Here is a 23806-nt window from a genome sequence, read left to right on the forward strand (position 1 = left end):
ACTCTTTCTCTTGATAATCACACAGCAAAGTTCTGTGGCTGACACAGAGAGCTTTACAGACATATCCATGTCACAGATGGGTTTCAAGTGTTAAGATACACGTCAGTGGTATGAGGAGACAAACGCAGAATAGCAATTCTGTAAAACTCACAGTATCATGCCTACTGGATAACAGCATAGAAAGTCAAGTACCATTCATGCACCATAGAAATAAAAGCTGGGCAAGAACAACAGGCTGCTGAGCAACGCAAGATGCTGGCATGAACACTTGAAGGTCAGGCCCCTCTGATTGTTGAGTGGCCATCCTGTACCTCCTCGTCTCCCCTTAGCCTTGGTTGCTTTCCTGCAGTTTGGCTCCTGCAGGAGCCAGGGCTTCTCTGCCAGGCAGACCCTGCTGGAGCTAGCCCTCTCTGCCCCGGCCTCCCCAGTCTTTCCAGCTCCCTCCCAGTCCATGCATCCCCACACAAGCTGCAACTTTGCCGTACTCAGCAGTGGCTGATGATGGCTTCTCCATGGGACAGGCAAGAGCGATTTTTGCAGACCTGTGGACCTTGGCAGAATCCTCCTGATCAGAGAAGGAAGAAAACAGAATGCTGATGGTTGGAAATCTGGGCTTACTTTTTTGCCCATGCCAAGGGAGAGGAGGTTGTGGGTAAGATATTAGGTCTGCTTGAAGCACACTTTTTCCTCACCACCACCTCCTGCCTCCTGGCTTAGGCAAATGGACACAAGATAGAGCCTACAGGTCTGTGATCACAGCCACAGCTGCCTTAGACTGTGCTTTAAGCCTGCCCTGGACATAATAATTTGATGAATTTAAGCAGATACTACATTATCTGGCTTCTACATCTCCTAGAGTTTCATGGGCAGCTTCACCATCCCACTCAGATGCAGTAATGCAGCTGTACATCCTTCTTGATGACATGGACATTGGGGCAGGTTTGTGAGTAACAGCAGTCTGGTGCAATGTCGGACCACGCTGGAGGATAGGGCTGTTATTCCAAGGGGCCTGGCAGGCTGGAGCTACAAGCCAACAGGACTTACGGAGCTCAGCACAGAAGAACGCAAAGTCCTGCACCTGGGCCAGAACAAGACCATCAGTGCAGGCTGAGACTGACTAAGCAAGAAGCAGCTCTGCAGGAATGGACCCTATGGGCTGGTGGACAAGCTATACATGAGCCACCAGGGTGGAGACCACATGCTGCGCTGTATTAACAAGTGGTGGGAAGTGACTAACCCACTCTTGCTCAACACTCATAAAGCTGCCTGTGACCAGTTTGGGAGCCAAGGTACGGGAGAGATTATAAAAAACTGGATAAAGACTTGGGAGGGTTGAGGAGAGGATGCAAGGAGAGACACTGGTGGGGCTGGGTTTGTTCGGGCTGGAGAAGGGAAGGTGAAGGGTGGATTTAATTGCTGGGCTCCACTACCTAAAGAGCAATACAGAAGATCAAGGAGCCCTCTTCTCAGAAGAGGACAGTGACAGGACAATAGAGAACAGACACAAGCTGTAACATAGAAACATTACAACTGGGTACCAGGTAAAACTATCTGGAATGAAGGTCACTCAGCTGGAACAGGCGCTCAGAGAGGCTGTGGAGTCTTCCTCCTTGGAGATTTTCAAAACGCAACTGGATGAGCCTTGAGCAACCTGATCTAAATTTGAAACTAGCCTCACTTTGAGCACGAATTGGACTTGAGACCCCTAGATGTAACTTACACCTTCAATTTTTTTTGTGACACTAGAAAATTCAGAATGATGGTCAAGATTTATCCAGCATATATTTAACATACCTCTGTTTTTTTCTCAGCCAAGAGAATAAGAAGAGAATAGGCCAGTAAGTGAGGTCCTGGGACAGAAAACCTGTGTTTGGTACATCAGGTCATACAAAGAGGAGGCTGAAGCTAGGGAAGATGCCATTCCCATGTCGAATCCTCTGCACACCGAGCAGCACAGCACAGACCTGGCTGACGGTCACATCTGGCATACAAGGATTACCAAGGAAACAAGATGCCATGACCCAGCTCTGCAAACACATGAGATGCACAGCTCACCAGGAGACAAGAAGGGTGCTGAGAGGGGAGTCAACAGTGCGAACAGTTTCAACAAATTCAGTTTTAAGGCCACATTTGAAGCCACTGGTCCTGGGTGGCTGCAGGAATGGGAAGGACCCTGGCTCCAGGCACAAGGAGCTCCTCTGACTGCCATCTGGCTGAGCGCAGCCTCCCCATCCAAGCACTCCCATACTACCCCATCCTCAGGGCACCCACTGAACTACAGGTGCTGAGGTGGCCATCCTGCCCCACACGTGGTCCAAGGGAATCCTCACTCATCTGTGTCAGTCTATAACAGTTTCTTTGCATGGTTGCAATCCCTCCAAAAGGCTAATTTAGCAAGAGCAGAAAGACAGTTTAAATCAAGACATCTGAGTTCAGTTCCTGGCTCTGTCACAGGTTTCCTGTGCAATTGCTGAATTTGTCTGTGTCTCAGCTTCCATCTGTACAATTGGAGTTGTTGCCAGTTTTGTCTATTTAAGGGTAGTAGGTGGTTGTGTGGTGAGGCCCTGGTTGAACTGGAACTTTGAGACATTCTTCTCATTCAAATATATGAAAATTGATTTAGAGCAACATTATTTTTTTCTTTCATGTAGATTCTACTTCCTGTACCTTTAGTAATTTCTGGAACATTAAATTCATATGATAAATTACTGAAGACTGGAAAAAATTCATTCACTGGCTTTATCTTGATGTAAATGTAGATGATATCTGAAAATATAACAGAAGATTAAATCATAGTTAAGTATGGCTGTGAAATTTTCTCATGCATATATTCAAAATACATATGGCATTCCTCTCCCCATGCTGTTACAGCACAGAAAAATATGAAAAGAAGTGTTAAAGGGATACTTGCTTGAGTAGTTAGGCCAGGCAATATCTTGCACCCTGACAGTCAAAGAATAAACTTCAACTCCTAGATTAGCTGGGTTTTCTAAATCAATGCTTTCAGTCATCTAAAAGTTTGAAAGAAACACAATTGTGTTTATATGCTCTTACAGAAAGTCACAATACATATGATGGCAATTACTTTTTTCAGCATTCTGTATGCGTGGTCTGCCCCTTGGATATACAGAATTGCTCTGTAGGAGTAATACAGGCTATTATCAATTACAGGATTGAATTCCAGGCTAAAATTTGTGCTCACGCTCCGGTGTCTCTTGGAAATTCAAAACTCTTTCCTTCTGCCAACAAAATTTCTTCCCATTAAATGCAGCACGTTTTACCATTTGGATTATAAGGTCTTGGCCTTTTACCTAGTGAATTCAAAGCTCATATAATGAGCTGTCTATTTACTCTGCCCTTTGTTGGCTCAACAAAGATCTGCTGTTGTTAAATAGTAAGAGTTACTCCTTGAGCTCATTCCTGCAGACATGTATTAAATGCATCAGGTTCAACCACGTATGCTTATCCAGGAACCAAGTTGTTTACTAATGATGGCTCATGCAGATTTAAATCCTAATCTCCTGAACTCTCTAACATAAACTTTGGGACAGCAGGACAAAGGCACAGGCGTCCACTGTTGACTGTCTACAGGGAAATTCCTGAACGAACAGGACGCTTCAGATAGCCTGTGTCATTATACATACGTAGTGATTAAAGGACTGACAACAACCATGTGCAGCAATGAAAGTGCTTTTCGTGTTGGCAGATGAAGCAGCTAAGGGCAGCGCTCATTGACATGTCTCCTTCAGCCCAAAAGTTGAAGTAAGCCATACAAAATCATTTTACTGTTCCTACAGCACTCTTGTCTTTTGGACAGAATGCCTGGTTTTTTGTTGCATTTCCCTTTTTCTGTAGTTGTCCGTGGTTCTTTTTAAAGCAATGGAACAACCATCATTGCACATGTCCAGCAACTAGCAGGGGTTCCAACCAATGTAAATATGCCAGCAGCTATCGGCATAAGAAACCCATATTTTGACATGCAAAATCACCTAAGTGCAAATCCTATCACACTTCTGTGAAAATTTACCACTTAAAGTGGTTTTATAATTCTGACCAATGAAGCTGAGAAGTAGTTATTTAGTGTTGGATTTCTTAAGTATTTAATTTCTTTATGCTGGATCTGCCACAGTCTATCATGAATATATGGGTATGAAAAGGCATCAAATTTCTCTGTTTATTCCTATCAAAGTTGATGCTTCACACCACCTGAAAAAGGACTATTTTTTTTCAATCATATCTAGCACATTTATTTAAAACTGGAGAAAACAGTTGTCTATTCACCAAATTCTGTCGAATCCATAGAAAACATTCTATCAAAGGGCATGTAGTTCACATCCAGTCAAAACGGTCATTCTCCACATCATACTCACTACAGCATGATCTACAGTAATTCTTTTTTTTCTTGTACAGACAATGAATTCAAAGAGCTTATAATATTTCATAAGCTGACTTCTGAATTGGACAATCTAACATACAGCCACAAACAACTTACCACAAGTCTTCCAGACACAGTGGATTGCAGAGCAAAGTTATTGCTTCTGAAACCAGATAATCCAGTGAAATTAAAGTGATTGTTTGATGAATCAACATCAATATCTTTACAGTAATTGCTAAGATCAAGAAGAAATGTCCCAGCAGTCATATTTTCATTTGCTTCTTTCCTGTTCAAAACAGACACATTTCCTATCACAGTAACTTATATTTCTCCTCTTGAACTCTTCATATATTACATGCCAAAACATTGACTTTCATTTATTTTCTAAGTGAAATCCTAGCTCTAACTAGGCAACAGTTGATGAGGCAACCCAGAATCTGATCTATACGCTGTGGTGGACAACAATCCTGTACAATGGGCAGGACATAAACATTTAACCAGATCCAAACCATAAATCCAGAACTCAGCTAAACTTCAGAAGCTGCCACAAGATCTTAATGTTTCAGAATAGTTCAATTAATAACTACTATTTTAAAACATGTTTACAACACTCATTTCTTCAGTATGTTATAATGTTCTCCTGATGAGAAGCTCGTTCATTTCTCCTTAGCTAACAAAGGGCTGAACCATTCTGCTGTTTTGTCAAACTAACATTCCTGGGTCCCTGTGATGCACATGTTGGAATTGGGGGCAGAGAGTGTCAATTTAAATTTTTTCACTGAAGAGAACTAAATAATAAAAAAAAAAGGACCAACTGAAATACCATTAAGCCCTGCTTTTGTTCCCTTCTGCAGTCCTTATAAGACTAGCTCTTTATCTGCTCACATTTACGACCTTTAAAGGTCCTTTCCAACACAAAACATCCTATGATTCCATGATTTTTTTTTCCCTGAACATTTTTGCCTCCTTCAGACCAAAATTTAAGCTCCCTAGATAACAAAGTGACTGTTGTGCTATTGTCCTGGATACAGAGCTCTGAAGAATTGGAATCTCTTCCTGTCAGTATGTAAAAGTACGTGATTTAAATGCAAGATATTTCTATCAGATCATGAGCAAGCAATTTAAACAGATACCCACAAAGTGGGAATTCCTCATTGCATGAATTCTTGGCCTAATGCTGAATTTTCACCTGCAGGACCATCAGACTATTATAAGTACACCTGAAGAACTGCACTATGTACTCTGAAAGATCGGAAGCCAGGCACATCAAACACTTCAGATGGACAATATTGACTTCAGTCTTTCTATGACACTCTTCACCTGTAAAATGGAGTTAATTTTTTCTCTTCATCTGCAAATATGAACTATCTGATCATCACAAAGGTTTCAGAGCACTCATAGCCACAGCAAAGTCCATGACTAAGCTACTATGCACCAATGACACCTATAACAGGATGTGATCTAGGCTCTGAAGACCTTAGAGATCACATTAGACAAAAACCATGCAGGTCACCATGGAGGTATTTAGAAAAGTGTATCAGGATGTTTAAAATGCAACTCCAGAACTGACTGTCAAGCTTCCCCACAGCTGAGCATAGAGTAAGAAAGGAGGAACCTGGATCTATATAGGTCAGAAAAGTATAACACGTCTCTGATATCCTAAGGGTTTAGTTATACGAAAGAAAGACAAATAAATAATCTGACTATACACAGATATTTTCAGTCCAAATTTCCAGTTTGAACATGTCAGGAAATGGGGTTTCATGCCCTGTGACACTTAGAGCAAGCACTAACCTTTAAAGGCTAATGATAAACATCCATTTGAACCTCTAGATGTAGGTATGGGGACCCTAACTGATGTGGCCTAGACTACACACTGGTCTGGGGCAGCAAAGCAAGGCTAAATCAGTGAAGAGCCTCAATACCTGAAGGTAGAAGGGCTGCATTCTGGTGGGTTGTCATTGACATCATCTATAATGATTGTGATCTCCATTTCGCTGAAGTGACTGCTGCTGGGACTGTCCTGCACTCGAACTATCAGTGAGATGTTAGGATGGAGCCTCAGTGGAAGAGCATCTCGGTCGATCCTCCCAGTTACCCGCAGCACTCCAGTTGCTGGGCAGAAAGCAGCCAGAAGTTAGATGTTCACCATGGGGGGAAGTAACGAACACTGATGGTGTACATGCAAGAGGACAGGGTAGCTCAGCAGAGAGGTAGCAGAATAAAAGTCCTCTGTTCTGTGCAAATCATGGATGATTTAGTTATTTTTTAAAACAATACAAAATGGCTCTGAAAGCTCTGCATAATTCTTTAATGGATAGATACCCATCGCTCAAGGGCTAGGAAAGCAGTTGGTTTTTCCTTACACTCTCAAAGAGCTAGCGAAAGTCAGTTGAGTGCATTCACAGAGCATCAAGGACAACGAGCTGCTAATGACTGTGCTGTCCTTGCTCACTTTCTGCTGTTACCATTCAAGCACCTTTCAGCACCTCTAAATCTACTCACACATCAACAGAGCTGTGACAGATTGCGTCAAGTGCTCTGGTCAGCCATTCACTTAGTATTTTTTTTTCACTTGTTAGTCTCTGTTCAAAAAGACAAGGTTTTTATGGCACAGCACAATGCTATTCCTAGAGCACAAAGGAGGTAAAGGAACAGTGTATGTATCTCGTGCCTTTTGGAGTGTAATTGAGGGGAAGGGTGGCAATACATGGCCAAAGGACATAAGGAATCCAAAGCACTTAAGGATCATCCTGATCCCCCACAGCACTGTGTTGTGTGGCACCTCTTACAGCTGTGATAAGCAGTTCCAAAGCAGCACAGAGGAGGAGCAAAGCAGTCACTGAATTCCAGCCCTGGAGCAAAACCTCAGGGCATTGGTGCTTGTACCCCAGAGAGGGCAAGGAGGCAGGATCAGCATGAGAGAGAGAGGGCAAGGAGGCAGGATCGGCATGAGAGAGAGGACTCTTTTGGATGGCCTTGCCTGAGGAGGGTCACGAATCAAGCAATGAAGCTGAGGTGCAGATTTGCTGTGCATCTCAGTGCTGGAGAATATTTCAGGCAGGAGAGAGGACCTTACAGTCTAATTGTGTGCAGCTGTTTCAAGAGCCCTGGAAGGGCCACTGCGGTCCTCAGAGATTAAAAATAAGGCAGCTAATCTTACTTCCACCCAAGAGACTGTTACTCTCCAGCCATAAGTGAGTATTTGTCAAGAAGTCACCTTTGGTCTACTTTCTTCAAGATATCTTACTGGATCTTGGTCAGCTGACCAAATAATTTGACTTTAATAACATATTGAGCATTTCTTATTTCTAGGAGTAGCCACAGAATAAATTAAGTCAATTTAAAACTCAGGCAAAAACATTTTCTCCAAAGTAGTGACTCTCTTTTTTCTGGGTGTCAGAAGGCACGTTTTTGTTTGTCTTACATGGGTTTATGGAGAAATATCTGTTAGAAGACTGGATGCTATAGAAAAGTCTGCTGGGAGAGTCGTCTTCATCAGGATCTTCAGCTGTTATATTGGCAACGACAGTGCCTGGGCTTTGCTCCTCTGGAATCCTGTAGATTTTTTGTTTTCTACAAGATAAAATAAAATTCAGCAAGTGCACATCTGTGTTTGTAAGCGCAGCTGATTACAGACATAGCTGAGCAGCCAATTGTAGCAGCAGAGCCATAGCCACGCTGGGCTCCGAGATGGCTACTTGCATGTCAGGTCAATATTCCAGTCACTGGTTCTGCCATCTGGACATGTAGCAACAGCTGAACTGGTATGTGGTCACAAAGCATGACACAGCCACAGAAATAAGTGTCCTTCCTACAACTTTTTCATGGTAAAAACAATCTGACTTTCACAGAAGCTGAAGATGGAAGGGGCTGTTAAGTCATGCAGTCCATCTCCCAAGAGAGCCACCGCTAAAGACACTTGCTTTAGTTCCTTCATTTTGCAAGAGAAGAACAAAACCAGAAGCAGTAACGTAATTAATCATCTCTTGGAATGAATGTTGGAGGCTCTTGGGGGATAGTGGTATTACTAAAAAGCTGAGTTGCCCCTGCAGAAGGTGGAGGCAGGGAGGAGCTCTCCTGTGTGTGCCCAACAGATGAACACACTCCAAACTCCCAGCAACATCTGTCTGATTCATTTACACAGAGAAAGGGTTCTTTACTGCTGCTGTTTGGTATGCCAGTGATCCCAAATTTCCCATGAATTAAGTGACGTTTATATCTCAGATACAGTCTGGCAGGCAATTTGCAGGATTGCTTATAATGGTTACAGTCTCATGTTCACATAGATGCTCCAGTATGCAGTTACGGTACTTAAACCACATGCAAAAGCAGGCATAGGCAAGCACACAAGAATTGCGCAAGGCATGTATGAAGGATGATTTATACTACAGAAACACACACAAACTCATAAACATCTTCTGCTTCTAGAAATCAAAGGGAGTTGAAGTTGCTCAAGAGTTCAGAAAAGCATTAGGAGTATGTTTCAAGATCGATTCCTTTCTGCACTTTTTAAACTTCCTAGACCACTGCTTAGCTCATTGACTAGTTTGTTGTTTCCAGTATAGGAACACGAGAGCCCTTTGCTGTCCCCTGAAAACCAACATCATGAGGCACCTGGCAGTTGGAGCAGAGAACTGCAAAGACAGAAGATCCCATGCCTCCAGGCCTCCACTTGCAGTTTTAAAAATGGTTAAAACACAGTATTTCCAACCATTTTGTCAGCTCATATGGAAAGAGGAAAGCATATAGGAGAGAAATCACATGGTGTTTTCACAGTAAAAACACCTAACTTACAGCCAGAAGTAAACAAGGAGTTTGTGAAGGCTGTGGAGTCAGTGTGTTTATTAAGCTTCTATCCCACTCTCGGCATTGGATCTCTTCCTTCCTTGTTATCCTGTTGCTTCCGAAGTCACTCAGAAACAAAACAAATAGCAACAGACCTCCTTCACTGCTACCACAAACACCTCTCTGATCACTAGGGGATAGGGGAGGGACAGCTCTAACTGGTTTTAGTTTTAAGCAGGGAGCTCCCTATGCCCACAGGAACCACAGCTCCTACCTCTCCGTGGACAGCAAATTCACCACAGCTCCACCTTCACAGCCCTACCAGCCCTCCTGCACCCTGCGTGGGCTGTTGTCCTGGCCCCACCAGATCTCTTGGAAAGCAGCAGAACATTATCGAGCACCTCCCCAAAGCACCAAGTACTAGGACAGCTGGGGAGGAGTTTGGGGCCACTTCCTACGCAGCTATGTCTGGGCTGTGTCCTGTTGTCCATCTGTCTGCCACCTGCCAGTGGCTTTTTACAGGATGGTTCAAGCAGACCTTTCAGACACTGCAGTGTAATTACAAAGGAAGCATACGTTTGTTTTCTTGTCTCTTCCTTTGTTTTCCTGACTCCACAAGTTTTCCATTGATTTTAACAGCCAGAATTTGAAAAGGCTGAATGCCAATGTAGTGTTGTGAACACCAAAACCAGATGTGCTTGCATATACTATGGGAACAATTAAAAAGACCCTTTGAAACTCTGTTCTTGACAGCTTTGATCTGGAGAAAATAAAGAAGATTTGCAAACTTGTGGAGTTTCCCCAGCTCCCATCACAGCACTAATTATGACAGTGTCAGAAAGTACGCAGACCCCGCATGCAGCTTGCATTTTAGCAGGGGAGAGGCCATATGTGCATACTGAGGACAGATCATGAAGTGTAATTTAATCTAAAGTTCCTTACAAACTGAGCTGCTCTTTTTGGTCTGTGGAGTCAATCTAAATGGGAGAAGATTCAAACAATACCAGGCTTTATTTGTGCCATATGAGAACTGAGTCTTAGACCTTAGGTGTGTAACGGATGCTCAAGTCACTCCAGCTCTCATTAATTTGAAAAAGTTGATAAGTATTTAAAAGAGCTCCTTTATCATTCCAGACATAAAGATAAATATATAAAAATGACAACATTTGAAGGAAATAATCAGCCTAGAAGACAACGTGCGAACATTGGCACTGAGAAGAGGAATCCTCCTGCTTGTAGCAGTAAAGTAACGTGAAGTGAGCTGTTAACCTTATTCATTATTGCAAACATGAGGTTCAAGTATTAAATATGTAGGAAAAAAACCCCATGTCTGTTTCTAACATTTAATTCTTCTGTTTCTTCAGATTCTCCACCCTTTATCCAGCAAGGTCCATATCCTTGGCCTCAGCCCAGGAGTCATGCATTGCTCTAGCTTCACAAACACCCAGAAGATTGCTTCAAACTACTGGGTGGAGACCTCTTGGCATGGTCCGGCTTCTACATTGTCTTCTCCTTTGCACAGATAGCAGGAGAGAAAACATCATAAATATTCTCAGCAGGGACCTTGTAGAGCTTCAGGATCAGGAAACATAAAGAGAGTGTCTGGAATCCAATCAGTGTCTCATGCAAGTGACAAAGATAAATCAACAACAGAATCAGACCGACTGCAATAATTGCCAAGCTCCTGCTTCAGAAACAATCATCCATCATGCTTCCCACCACAAAACAGCCTGCCAGCGGCACGTGCATATTCCAAATCTTCCTCAATATTCCTGATTCCAGCTAAAACTTCATCAGTCTTCAAAAGCTATTTCTGAGTTGTGTATGACACAACTTCCTGCCTATGACACAGCAGGAGACAACAATGTTTCAAAGATCACCCTGGTTTGTTTACAAGTGTGTCTGGGAAGAAGAGGAAGACAGATCAAAAGTGAGACCTTTTAATGTCTAGACATTTCTGCATGAATAAACATCATTATGGTGAAACACACATCTGCATGAGGGGTAAACTCTGTATAATTGTATTCACAAAGGGTAAAATTCATCTCCTTGTGTGAACTCGTCCAAAGGTCTTTGCATAGCTTTAACCTCTAAATGCCCACAAGTACAACAAGGTTGTTTGACTGTTCTTAACGAGAAGGCAGAGCATGGAAGGCTTGAAACTATTAAGAATATAAATAAAAGAGGGAAATGAGGGCAAAGCTTTCCAGCAAAAGAATAGGAATCATAACAAAATTAAAATACTCCTTTCAGTACTATTTTTGTTGTTTTATTTGCTTGCCCTTATGTTACACACTCCCATTAGAGCCAAAGCAGTAAAGTTGGAAAAACACCTACATTTTTAGTTCAATGGAAGTTTTTCACTCACGTGGTAAAGTAAGGTCTTTCATCATTGATGTTAATTATATTTATATTCACTGTTTTAGTCGACTTGAGTCCACCTGGATCTGTCACTGTTATGTTTAAAAAGTAGCTGTTAAATAAGAAAACAAACCAAGAATCTTTCTGTGGCTATGTAGGAAAATTGGGAGCTAATAGATCATGTGAATAAAATACATTCTCACCAATGTGGATCTTTCTCATAATCAAATTCTTTTGTGGAGAAAATGGTTCCACTTTCCGAGACCAAGAATGGCACTGGTGCAGGGAGCAGTGAATACTGAAAGGAAGAGAGCAAGAAATTAGTCTTTGTTTCTTTAAACATCCCTCCATTCACTCCTTGTCTTGCAGAACAGGCCAAGTTATAGTACAGCATTTGCCTCAAACTTTGCATAATGAAACATGCTGACATACAGATGCCAGTACAATCCCTGAGCATCTGATCTGAAGCAGCTCAAACCTGGTTGTACATGCTTTGCTTGCCAGTTGGTAGAGAGTCACAGACACTGAACTGCATTCAAGCCTATACTATTCTCCACCTCTGTGACCTTCGGGTCTGCTTTGAGAATTTTACATAGGGGCCAGCCACCAGAACCACAGCGCCATGGGCAAAAATCAGCTTTGCGGAGGCAGCACAAAGGAGAAGAGAGAGAGGAAGAGGGGAGACTGGATTTGAGGGACCTAAGAGCTGTGGAGGAGGCAATGAAGTTTGGAGGTCCAGATAATGGGAGAGGGCATGGAGGACAGAGTGGACTTTCATGGAGTACATGAGGGTGTGAGGCTGCAGGGTGTTCACAACAGCCTGGTGTTAACACCGCTGCTCAGCAGCAGCATATGTAGCAGCAGCTGCTTTGTGCGTTGCACAACCCACACCAGTGCGGGGGGAGAGAGGGAGCTGAGGACTCCAACACCATACACAGTAGGGAGAAAGGCAGCACCCTGTAGCCACAAGGTAGCTACTACACACCCACCATGTCCTCCCTGCTATCTTCCACATCACCAATAACGCCTCAAGGATGTGTCCTTTGCTGTTGCAGGTGATTATAATACCCATAAAATCTGAAGTATGCAACATCAGATGGTCATGCACCATACAAGTAATCTGCAAAATACACTGAGCAGAATTGTCCAGGGGATGTATCTGCTCTAGTGTTACCTTTCTGAAGAAAAAACAGGAGGTACAGAGAGCTGGGTGAAACAACTCGCCTCCCGCAATGATAGATTTAATTGAAATGGCTTTAAAGAAAGCTTCTAGGCAACCACCATTCTTTTAAAAATTTTTTGCCAGTTGATCTTTCTAAATTCCCTCTCTGGATTATTATTGTACCTGTTGCCCAACATTTCTATATTTGTGTATTGTATATTTGCAGCTTCTTACTATGCCTGAGATTCATCAGGGGTTAGAAGGCATGTGGAACTCACTGCTATTCTTTACAGAAACAAAGTAGAGCTAAACCCCCAGGTCTCTGCTTCTCTTCTCAACAACTCAGGTTTGGTGCTTTAACTGGGCAAAGCCTGAGGATGGACTTCAAGCTAATTGCTGTCTTGAATAATGTTACACATTGAAGTAACATCTTCAGGTTCGGTTCTTGAACGTGCTTTTATAAAGCCAAAGCCAATAAAGCAAACCTACCACACAATTCTTAACTGAATGCAGTTACCTTTCCCTATCTGCACAGATTTTTGCTGATACCAAGAGTATTTTCAGATCACGTAACTGTTGCAGGAGAAAAATACCGATGCGGTTGTGATTAGGCCACAATCTAAGATTTATTAATAATGAGGGGTAGATTTTGTAGTTGCACTTAATCACTAAGCAGTTTAAAATTAACAAGGTGACCCAGTCAAATATGTTACAATCAAATAGCAACTTAGTTGCAAATTCTATGATGACAAGATTCACACTAACTTACTGTAGGATATCCTTTATATATGTGTGTGTGTGTGTGTATATATGTGCATATGCATAGACCAATCACATAACACACACAGAGACACAGACAAACATATACCTATCCATCCTCCTGTTAGTGAGTCCAGCCTATAGTCAAAATTTCCTTCCCAGGTTTAGAGCAAATACTCACAACGCTCCATCACTCTCAACAGATGAAAACTGAGTCTCAAGAAGCCTGACTTCATCCTGGCCTTGTGTGCAGTTGTACCTGAGAGGTGTCCTGACTCAGGGGAGACGCTGGACCCAGCCCGCAGCCATCCAGGAGAGCTCAAAGGGTCTCACTTTAGGGTCACTGTTTATAGGGTCTGAGATGACTGACTGACTTTCGTCAGGTATTTTCCCACTCCATCCCATCTCAGATGTTGAAGAATTCTGGTATTTTCTGCCAGCTGTGCAGGTCCAGAACATGTTGATTTCTGATGTTTGGTATCGCCCTTCTGTTGGCCTCGACTCAAGTTCAGATGTACCAGGTTATCACGCCCCAAGTACGGATGTACGGGGCTATCAGGAGGTGACTATCTCCCAAGATAGGGAGATCAGTACAAGGCTGGGAAAGCGGGGCCCAGCACGCCAAGGAGGTGCCTCAGGGTTCTGTTTTGCTGTCCTTCTGCAATCTGTGCCTGACTGACCCTGGGCTGGTTTGTGGCCCAGGGAGCAGGAGCAGGAGGTGTGAGGGAGAGAAATCACTTCAGGTCTCAAGTGGACTTTGAGTGGCAGAGAGACCATACATCACAGTAACACATTTTCATAGCTGATGGTCACAGTTTGCCCTGAGATTGTCAAAAAGCTGGGATTCAGTTGCCCTGTAAGTGATTTCCTTACTGTCTCATTTAAAAAAATTACATTGTGATAGAGAAGGTTAAAAATTTTATTTGCTTGGGAGAAAAACAGCTCTCTGGGGAGAGGACAGCTGGACGACATGGGAGCATCCGGTTCCTCCATGTTGAACCCAGGACATTGCTTATACTCACTCTCATCTACAAGAGATGTTTTGCAAGCCATTTTTTTAAAAAAGAGACACGTTTTTTATGGTACCTCTGATTAACTCTATCAATATCCCTGCCTTCAATATCCCTTAATTATGAAGGGCTGAGAACTCAAAATATCACTTGTGTCCAAACATTGAGGCTGGGTTTTCTTAGTTCATTATTGAAAATTCTTCTTTTTTCCTGACTAAACTCTTCCTTGTATTCTTGATAAGGAAGGAAGTTGCTGAAAGATGCTGGCAATTAACATTTCAGATACAGTATATTATATCATCTCTGATTTTTTTTCTTCAGTACAACTTACTTTGAGTTCAGCATTTTCAGGATCAGCTGCATCAACTTGGTAAATACGTTCCGGAGGTGTTCCTTCCAAGACATAGACAGTTACAGCTGCATGGATATGAGAGTACTCAGTGTTAATGGGGTAAGAACAATGGACACAGCAGCAAACACACCGATACACTGAAGCTGTTCAGATGTATTTATCAGAACTGCCTGTGAGCATCTTCTCATCATCACAAAGAGCTCAGATACTCAGAAGTAACCAACTGCATGTTTGTAAACAGGCAATCGTCGCCACGAGTTGCAATATGAATTGTGCCTTTGGAAGGAAGTCTGATCTTTACGTACGGCCTATCTAGAGCTGCTCACAGGGTATGGAGTATCATTATGCATTTTGGCTACACTTCTGCCTTTCTGTACTATGCGGATGGGGAGAATACAGCCCTGTGCTAGGTCCTTATCATCATCCCCTCCCTACCCACCCTCTGCCCCCTGCCAGGAATGCTCGGAGCCCTTCCTCTTAATGTATGCTTTTCTTTTGCACCTGAGAGGCAAATAAATAGCAAATGGTCTGTGAGGACTTAAATTTTTGTCTTATTAAGGGTGTTAATTCAGTGCAAGATGCATTTCTTTCCATGCCAGAAATTCTCATAGCTGGGCTATCTCATACTGGGCCACTGGCAACTGGCTTATCTCTCCTTAGGTAGAGCGATTAAAAGAACAACAGATCTTTAGATCACATTATTTGCTTTATGCCCTTTTGTGTCTGCTGGACCTGCTGTTTCTGGACTATTAATTTCCACTGTGACCTCTGCTGACTGCTGCTTCTCATCAGAGCAGTGGGAATCCCAGAGCAGTGTAATGAGTTGTTCCCAGAGGACACCAACATGAATATAAAGTTTAATGAGAAGGAGATGCTTTTTCATAACCAGTGAATGTGCAATTAGTGTCTAATTGTAGCTGGTACTGTTAGCTAAAGCCACACAGTTAGAGAGATCAGGCATCTGTGCTCACCAATTTATGGCAGCTCTAGCTGAGAGTTAAGCCGATGCACTTATTTGTAACAAGCTCCCACGTTGAGTGTGTTTCATGCTGTGCTGATCCCCTGAAGTGTCACATTTAATTATTATTAGATTCCAGCAGCACCCATGATATGCAAGACACCAACTATACTGAGAATATGACACAACCTCCTTCCTAGGGGAAGAAAATTTGCTTTACAAACTAAGTTTTGCGTGGAAGGAGGAGCATCAATGTGCTCAGGAGGCTGAATTTGAGGGGGCCCGGTCTGAACTGGTCCGGGCAGACAAGCCCTGCCCTCTGCAGCAGGCAGAAGTCAAGGCCACAGCCACGCTGCACTGATAACCACCCCGAGGGCTGCAAGGTGCAGTATACATAGTACTGCTGCAAGTCCAGATCTGGTGGGGGAGTTCAGCAGCCAGCTACAAATATCTACCTACCATGAACAGATCACAGTTTGATATTTTCAGATTTTTAAAAAATTTAATATTGAATTATTGAAAGCTCTTCTGCACAGTGCAGTTAGGTATCAAGACTTCAAACAGGCTCTCAGTATCTCACAAAATAATAACAGCACATTTTTACTCACTACCTGAACTGTTCTCTCTCTGTGTGAACACATAATAAATACATCACTATACTTTGTCACCTCATGGTATAATTTTTCCATGTTACTTTCATATAGTAAACGAACAAGATAAGATTGTTCAGAGGGCAATAAAATTATTTCCTATCCTTTTTGTTGATGGCCTTGTCACTTGTATTAGGTACTGCACAGCATGCAAAGCCTACACTGGTGACAGCTGGGGTCCAGACACTCCAGCCTCATTCCAAGGCCCCTGGACACTCCTCCACCTTGCACCTTTGCCCGTGTTCTGAAAGCAAACCTGGTTAACACCATCTGCCCCACACAGGAGACAGAACCCTTTGTCTCTTTCTGTTTTCATCACCATAGAACACATCCTCCAAGATCCCACTCTTCAAACTGATTTTCCACTTAACTTCCCATGCGCAGGTGCAAATGCAATATACAGGTGTAAAACATTGGCAGAATGATGTTTATATAATTTTCCCTCAGAAATTCTTGCGTGTCCACAATCTACACTTATCTAAATTTATCTTGCTCTCTGAATCAATCCGGTTTTCAACAAACTACTGAAATTTGTACCCGTACTCAATGGTTATGTCCCACCAAAATTCAGGTTTCTAATACATACCTCTAGGCAGGCATTCATCTAATCAAAAAAAAGGACATGTATATTGATTGTTATAAAAACCTTTGTTTTTTTCTTTTAATCCTTCTGGTGCTTAAAAATTGTTAAATCATTTTTGGTCAAAACGTCGAGAAATCTGAAGGGGCATTTCCAGAAATGATACAAACCAAGTATTTGCAGAAAATAAAGCTCTGATAAAAACAGTGCCCTGTTCCCCCCTTGTTTTCCTACATGAAATGCTTAGATGACTTTAGCTACAGGCACTGTATACTTTTTTTATCTGATGTCATCTTTTCAAGTATTGTTATTTTCAAATACCACCATTATCTTACTTTGAACTGCCATATTTCCACGAAATATAGGATGTTCATTTATATCTGTTACTTGGACAGTCAGTATGTTAAGGTCAGTTCTCCCAGTGGTATCTTCAACAAAAATCTGTAAATCAAAGCTCTTTGGCATAGTTTCATAATCTAGGACGGGGTTTCCAGTGGTAACAACCTGAAAAGAAAAAACTTTTATTAGGACATGATGTGAGAGATATGTATTATAATTTATATGAGTGAATACATTTCCCATGAGTATTTTAGATCATCTTCTTGCTGGCACATTTCTTGTCAGTGGCAGAAATGTGAGAAAAACAGAGCGGAAGGAACACATTGTGGCTTCATGGAGCAACTCAAGGATTTCTTGTGCGAGGGACAGTTTGAGGAGGAGCAAGTCTGGAAGAAGGTGTTCTGCCTCACAGGCAATGCTTTGCCTTCAAGGTAAACGCTATATCTGGCAGGTACTTGTTTGTGACAAGTGTTCACCTTTTCACACCAAGCTTGAGGAGCAGTCAAGATGTGACGAGATTGAAAACAGGGAGGAAGACCTGCAGGATGCAAGGGCAGCTTTGTTATTTCTGTGAGTCGGGAGCATGCAGAGGAAGACCTTTTACTTGCAATAAGGAGTTGGGGGGCAGAAGACTGTACAGTGCAGCAAGTACCAGCCCCTTCCTTTTATAAGCTGTGCCTGGGCGAAGACTTACGGGAAACCACAGGCAGAAGGGAGCAGCAGGAGCACATTGTGTGAGAGAGGGACAAGAACTGTTTGTTGAAAATGTTGAACTAATTTAAAAAGTAACATAGGCCTCAAGTTTTGCAAGATTGATGAGGCAAATACTTGGTTTGGGGTTTTTTTTACAAAGGCTTCCAGCTCTGCGCATTGACTCTTAGCACAGAATACATACAAGCACAAGACTGATCCATGAAAACACATTAAATACATTCTCTTTGGATTTAGGGTGAGTCCAGAGCAACAGCAGAATGCTTAATGTTGTAAGCCTCAATCTTCATTGCTGAAACTAATAAATAAACAAGAACTTTTCTTTCTTGGACAACAGAGGAAATGGTGACTGTTGAATTTACTGTGTAGCTAAAAAAAACCCGTGAAGCTTGAACACAATAGTGGAGTGCTGTGGAACTGGAGAAGAAGAGTCGGGACTCACAAGTGTGTGTGACACGGAGTACGTCAGTGTATTCGCAGTACTGGAGAATGGAGGAGCTGGAGAGGATGCAGAAGGAAAATGATGAAATAAATCCTTGATTTTAGCTGAGATGCCATGGCCAGAGGGCAAATACGAAAGTGATGTCAGCACTATTAGAAGACAGAAGCCAAAAGAGAGCCAATTAACAAAGACAGTTAGAGGAGAGTGAACAGAAGCACAAAGGTTTTATGCCTTCTGGTATGTGAAACAGTTGCTCTACAGAACCTTGTGGGTCTTTTTGTTATAATACTGCAGGGGAAAACAACTGTGTCCTGGGTGATCTCCTTCTCTCCTATATTGTACAAATAGAAGCTTCCCATAAATAAGATGCTAACTCAGAAGAAGCTTTCTACAAAGTCTTTTAACAGCAGTGGGAATGTTGTTCTCCAAAATGAATGCTTGCTGGAGAGCTAAATACAGTAAACAGATGCAACAAATTCAAAATTAGAAATTGTCCAATTCTAAGCAGAAATTATGTGCTCTTGGGATCGTCCTCTAGTTCACAGCCAAATATTTTCATTGGCATTGTAACTACAGCCAGACTGCCTAAAAACACATCTTCCACCCTCTATAGAGACCTTGCAAGTGAAGATGTGAATCTAGATGGTCTCTTTCTAGGTTGCTTTTGAGAACAGCTTGCCAATGGCATAGGCTGTGAGTCACAGTTCTCCTCTCCTCCAGGTAGGAGCAACGCTTACTGATAAAGGTGGCACTGTACACACTTGAAGCAGCTGCAGACTTCATGCAAGGGGGTCTAGAGACACCCCATAACTGTCTACCCCTCATTTCACCTGAGAATTTCACTGCTCCCTGCTCTCTCATTCACTCCCAGGATGCAGAGGGAGCATCAGTCACAGCATAAAGGTAGTTTCAGGCATCAGTATGTTTTCATGCATTCAACACATCTTCTGCCCATGGTATTCTTTAAACAAGTACAGCAACAAGGAACGGGCAGGGATGAGATCTCAGAACCTGTGACTTTCTCAGAAATCTCAAAACATATCAAGAAATGTGATACTGCCTTGGCTTGCTGCAACAGCACTAAACATGCTTCATAAATATAGAAGAGCCTGTGCTAACAGGTACTTAGCTAATCTGCAAACCCCATAATAAATACATTAAATACTGCCTTTTTCTATATCTTAGCAAAGATTTAATAGCAGGAAGTAGAGCTGAGGTATTTCATTTTGGACCACATCACTTTGCAAAGTATTGTACAGATCTGCTATGACATAGCATAAATAATTAAAAGTAGAAACGCTCATCAAATAAATGAACTAAGAATACTCATGTGTATTTATACTTGCCTTATGAGTTGTAATTAGCACTCAGCTGCCAATTTGAAGAATGTTTATGTAGCTTTCTTAAAGATTTTCTCATGAGTGATATTCAATGACCCAACCTCTTTGTTCCAGTCCCTCAAATGAGTTAGGAAACCCTGAAAATGTCTACACTTCAAGTAAGACATACAAAGGCTCACATGCCATTCTGGTAGTGGGGGTCTAGTATGAAATGAACATAAACTGGCACTTGGGAAGAGGCAGTCTTCAGCCTACACCTTTCTTGGCCACTCATTTTCATCCTCGTGTCACTCTCTGCACTGTTCTAGAATAAGAATTTCTCCATCTTCACTGCCATGAAAAAAATCAAGAAGAGACTTTTTATCTATTTGCAGGGCTCTTTTTTCCTCCAGATTAATTTCTCAGTCCCATTCAACAAGCAGCATCATAAAATGCTTGTGCTGCACAGCATAGAGATGGCATGGGACAGGAGCAAGCAGCTATAAAAAAGGGTGATGTTTTGCAGCAGAAGGGATAGTTTTAATTCAAAATGCCAAAACAGAACCTAGGAAGAGAGTCTCACATTACGAATTCTCTGTCAGCAAAGCTATCTTAGGGGTTGTATCCATTTCCTTATGCCTCTTACACACCCTCAGCCGACCCAGTTCAGGTGTTTGTGCAGCCACATCTGATGCTTCACAGATGAAAGGACTTTTTTTAGAGGGTTTTTTTTTTTGACCATTTCCACTGAACTGGTTGGAGAACAGCTGAAGAACCAGGAGAGCTGGCACAACTTTGTTGGGAAGCGGGAGCATGGGAACAGCAGCAGCTCCTCAAAGGCAGGTTGAATCAATAAATCTGTGCCACAGTGTTGCTTTTCCCAAATCTTCTCCCAGAAACACCAGCAAAGAGAATGAGAACGAATCTTTGTATCAGTTCTGTGAAATCCTGAACCTCCATAGAAATATCCAGAATAATGTATTAAAATTAACTTTTTAAGACTCCACTCAGTGTCTATCCATACCTTTTAAAGACACTCTCCAGTGTCACTGTTCAGGCTCAGACATACAAGCGAGTTACAATGGGATGACAAGTTACACTGTGTCACTGAACTCTCATTGCCAGTGACAAATATGAGCAAATACTTGTTAATTTATCCAGCAATGAAAATTAGCCAGAAGTAACAGGAAGTGCTTTGCATTTGCCATAGGACAAGAGCATGCAATAGATACAAAGAGATCACAGATGTACAGAAGTGTGATACCTTCTTACCTCAAGACAACTTTGTGTGTCTCAGCCGTTGTTCAGAATGAAACATGATTTTGATCTGACTCAGCTTACTTTATTTTGGAAGTGACTCAAATTCATTTTAATTCTAGGTGAGCGTGGCCAAACAGAAGCTGCATGTTGTTTAACTAAGCTACTTTAAATTCACAGTGACTTCATATAAATTAAGTTGAAAAACTATGGACAAATACTCAAAACAGAAATGGAGGCTATATGTCCTTCTTCACCTCTTATTTTCCAAACATCACAATTTTTTTTCTATCACAGAATAAATGGAATTTTAATGTGATAGGTGGGTTTTGCCTAGATTAAATTAAAATCACTATTGCTATTCATTTGTCATACTTATTACAGCATGTCCAAATACTACCAGAGTCTGCATTTGCAACTCTTTTCTGGTTAAAAGACAAGACATTGTGTGCTGTCAGTGCTCAGTAATACAGGAAACACCAGCCTACATTACTGAACATTGCTCAAGCTACATGTAAAACTCACCCTGTATTCAAGATCTCCTTTTGGTTCAATATCAAAAGCCTCTGTAAGTGGATTTGAATTAACTATGATAGGAAGTATTGCAACACCTTCAGAAGACAATGGAGAGAGAGTTACATTAAAGGTATAAACTGAGACACCAGCTGGTGCATTTTCTTCAACAGCACTTGTTGCAGGTAAGCCCTTAAGCAACTGGGTTCTTCTTCCTGCAAGATGAAAATCAATGCGAAATTACTTCTGGGCATCTTAGGCTATCAGGAGCACACAGCTTGTGCCACGAGCTGCCATTAATGAGCACAAAGTGGCCTGGTTCTCTTTTTGCTTATGAATGGTGGCAGTGCTTCATAGTGAGCCCAGTGCTAATGGCAAAAGAATCAATCTTTTCTCTAATCCAGTTCTATACTGTTGTCATCTAGACTGGCTGTTGTTAAAGTACTATTTTTGCTGCAGATACGGTTTGCCTTCATATATGCCTTCATACAGACACAAGGAAACTGAACGTCTTCCTATTATTTCATTTCACCCCTGTACTAATTTCTGCCTTCGTGCCCTAATCACATCAAAAGACACCTTGAATCACACAGACCCGGATGTTAAAGAAACAATCTATTTTGTGAATTATGCCATCTGCAGAACCCATTGCCTGGTTTTCCCTCTTATTCTTCCTATGATAGACATGTGCGCACCTGGCTTATGAGCAGTGTGAACTATCAACAAGTTTGAGAGTTGTGCTGTTGCATCTTCTGCTTTGAGCATGTAAAGGCAATGTCCAGACCTTGGAGGGGATGCAGGCACACAAAAGCACCCTATGGTTCAAACCTGCCTGGAAGTGGCACAGACTCCTGTAGCATCCAACAGCGCTGAATGAGCTACTTCTTTCTCAGTCAGACCTCTGGACTCTCCAAACCAAAATCTTTGCTTGCTCTGTCATTTAACCTCTGGGTTTTGGTATTTTAACAAAGGTCGGGTGTGCTTTATCTCATTAAGATTGTCTAGAAAACATAAATCAGGACAGCTTTCAGGGCACGTCCTGAAACAGCATCTCAGTAACCTCACACCCCTAAACTATGTACATCTAAACAATGTGCATCTACATGAGGCTATGGCAGGGCTGACTGTTGCTTGTGGGGGGCTTCGCTGGCTTGTCCATAGCACTTACCAAGAAGGCTGGCTGTGTTCAGTCACACTTCCGACACACTCAGTGCCAAGAGAGAAGCAGATACCCAAGGGCCTGGCCAGGCTGTTCATACACCAGCAATTACTGTAGCAAAAGCTCCATGAAGTCTGTTTTGCTGGGCAGCTACGAGGTAAAAAGCTGCTACAGAAACTGGTCTGAGGCCATTAGGGCTGCAGCATGTTTCTGCTTGCATGCTCAGGCTCAGCCTGGAACTTAGGAATGTAATGCCAAGAGGAAATCTGCTGCTTTGCAACACCTCTACGGTTGGGACAGAACCATCTCCCTTTGCCCCTTCTCAAGTGGCTGGGGAAGGATGGCCCACATCAGCTACCAAAGAAGCACATTATTTGCCATTCGTCCAATGGCAACAGGCTTTTTAATCTGGAGGGGCAAGTTCAGCTTCAATGCTTGTCATGACATTAGCAGAAGCCTTAGTGATTTTTTTCCCAAAGCTATCAAAAATTCTTGTTTCCCCACATCCCTAGTAAAATTTTGGAGCATTTTAGGGATAGCCCACATATGGCCTTTGCGTGATAGACATTGCTCCTATTACTGGCCTCTCAAATAACTGTTCCCCACAGGATCACAGAAGCCTTAGGATCCCAGTGCCTTTGCTACATGAGAAATAAAATTATTAGTAGTAGCCTGAGTCCATAAGACAAAGCATGGAGTCCTGTGGTCTCCCTTCTCCCTGCATCCCAACCCAGGAGGCTTTTGTCCTTGCAGTGTTTGCTGGAGCGTCCTCCAGGACTCCCATTCTTGACAGGCCCCGGCCGCCCCATGCCCGGGTCTGTGATGTCCGGAGGTAGAGCAGCGACTCTTTCACGGGCACCCCCTTGCCGTGGGGAAGGAGCTTGCGTGCCCTTGTGAGGCTGAGAGCTGTGCTGGTGGTGGCAGTTGCCTCTGGTGGGATCTCCCAAGCCAGACAGGTCTCAGCTGAAGGGTCAGACAAAGTGTGTCCATGGGCAGGATGGGCTCACTAGCCTTCGGGCAGCCATCCTAGGAGAAGGACAGCTCTGACTCCAAACCCGGGCAGATGGAGCT

The 23806-nt window shown here is 42.6% G+C and overlaps 1 protein-coding gene across 1 annotated transcript in view; it reads right to left on the reverse strand.

The window, feature by feature from the left end:
* CDHR3 (cadherin-related family member 3) overlaps positions 1-23806 on the reverse strand; it is a 41348-nt gene that overhangs the window by 14550 nt on the left and 2992 nt on the right. Inside the window, exons 2-11 of the mRNA XM_010143190.1 lie at positions 21589-21791; positions 17331-17499; positions 14787-14872; positions 11728-11822; positions 11532-11636; positions 7803-7951; positions 6301-6490; positions 4493-4661; positions 2912-3011; positions 2668-2766 (exon numbers count right to left, since the gene is read on the reverse strand). Coding sequence (XP_010141492.1) covers positions 2668-2766; positions 2912-3011; positions 4493-4661; positions 6301-6490; positions 7803-7951; positions 11532-11636; positions 11728-11822; positions 14787-14872; positions 17331-17499; positions 21589-21791 — 1365 coding nt within the window. The remainder of the gene's footprint in view (positions 1-2667; positions 2767-2911; positions 3012-4492; positions 4662-6300; positions 6491-7802; positions 7952-11531; positions 11637-11727; positions 11823-14786; positions 14873-17330; positions 17500-21588; positions 21792-23806) is intronic.

The sequence above is a fragment of the Buceros rhinoceros genome, unplaced genomic scaffold, assembly GCF_000710305.1.
Source record: "Buceros rhinoceros silvestris isolate BGI_N320 unplaced genomic scaffold, ASM71030v1 scaffold5029, whole genome shotgun sequence".
NCBI lineage: Eukaryota > Metazoa > Chordata > Aves > Bucerotiformes > Bucerotidae > Buceros > Buceros rhinoceros.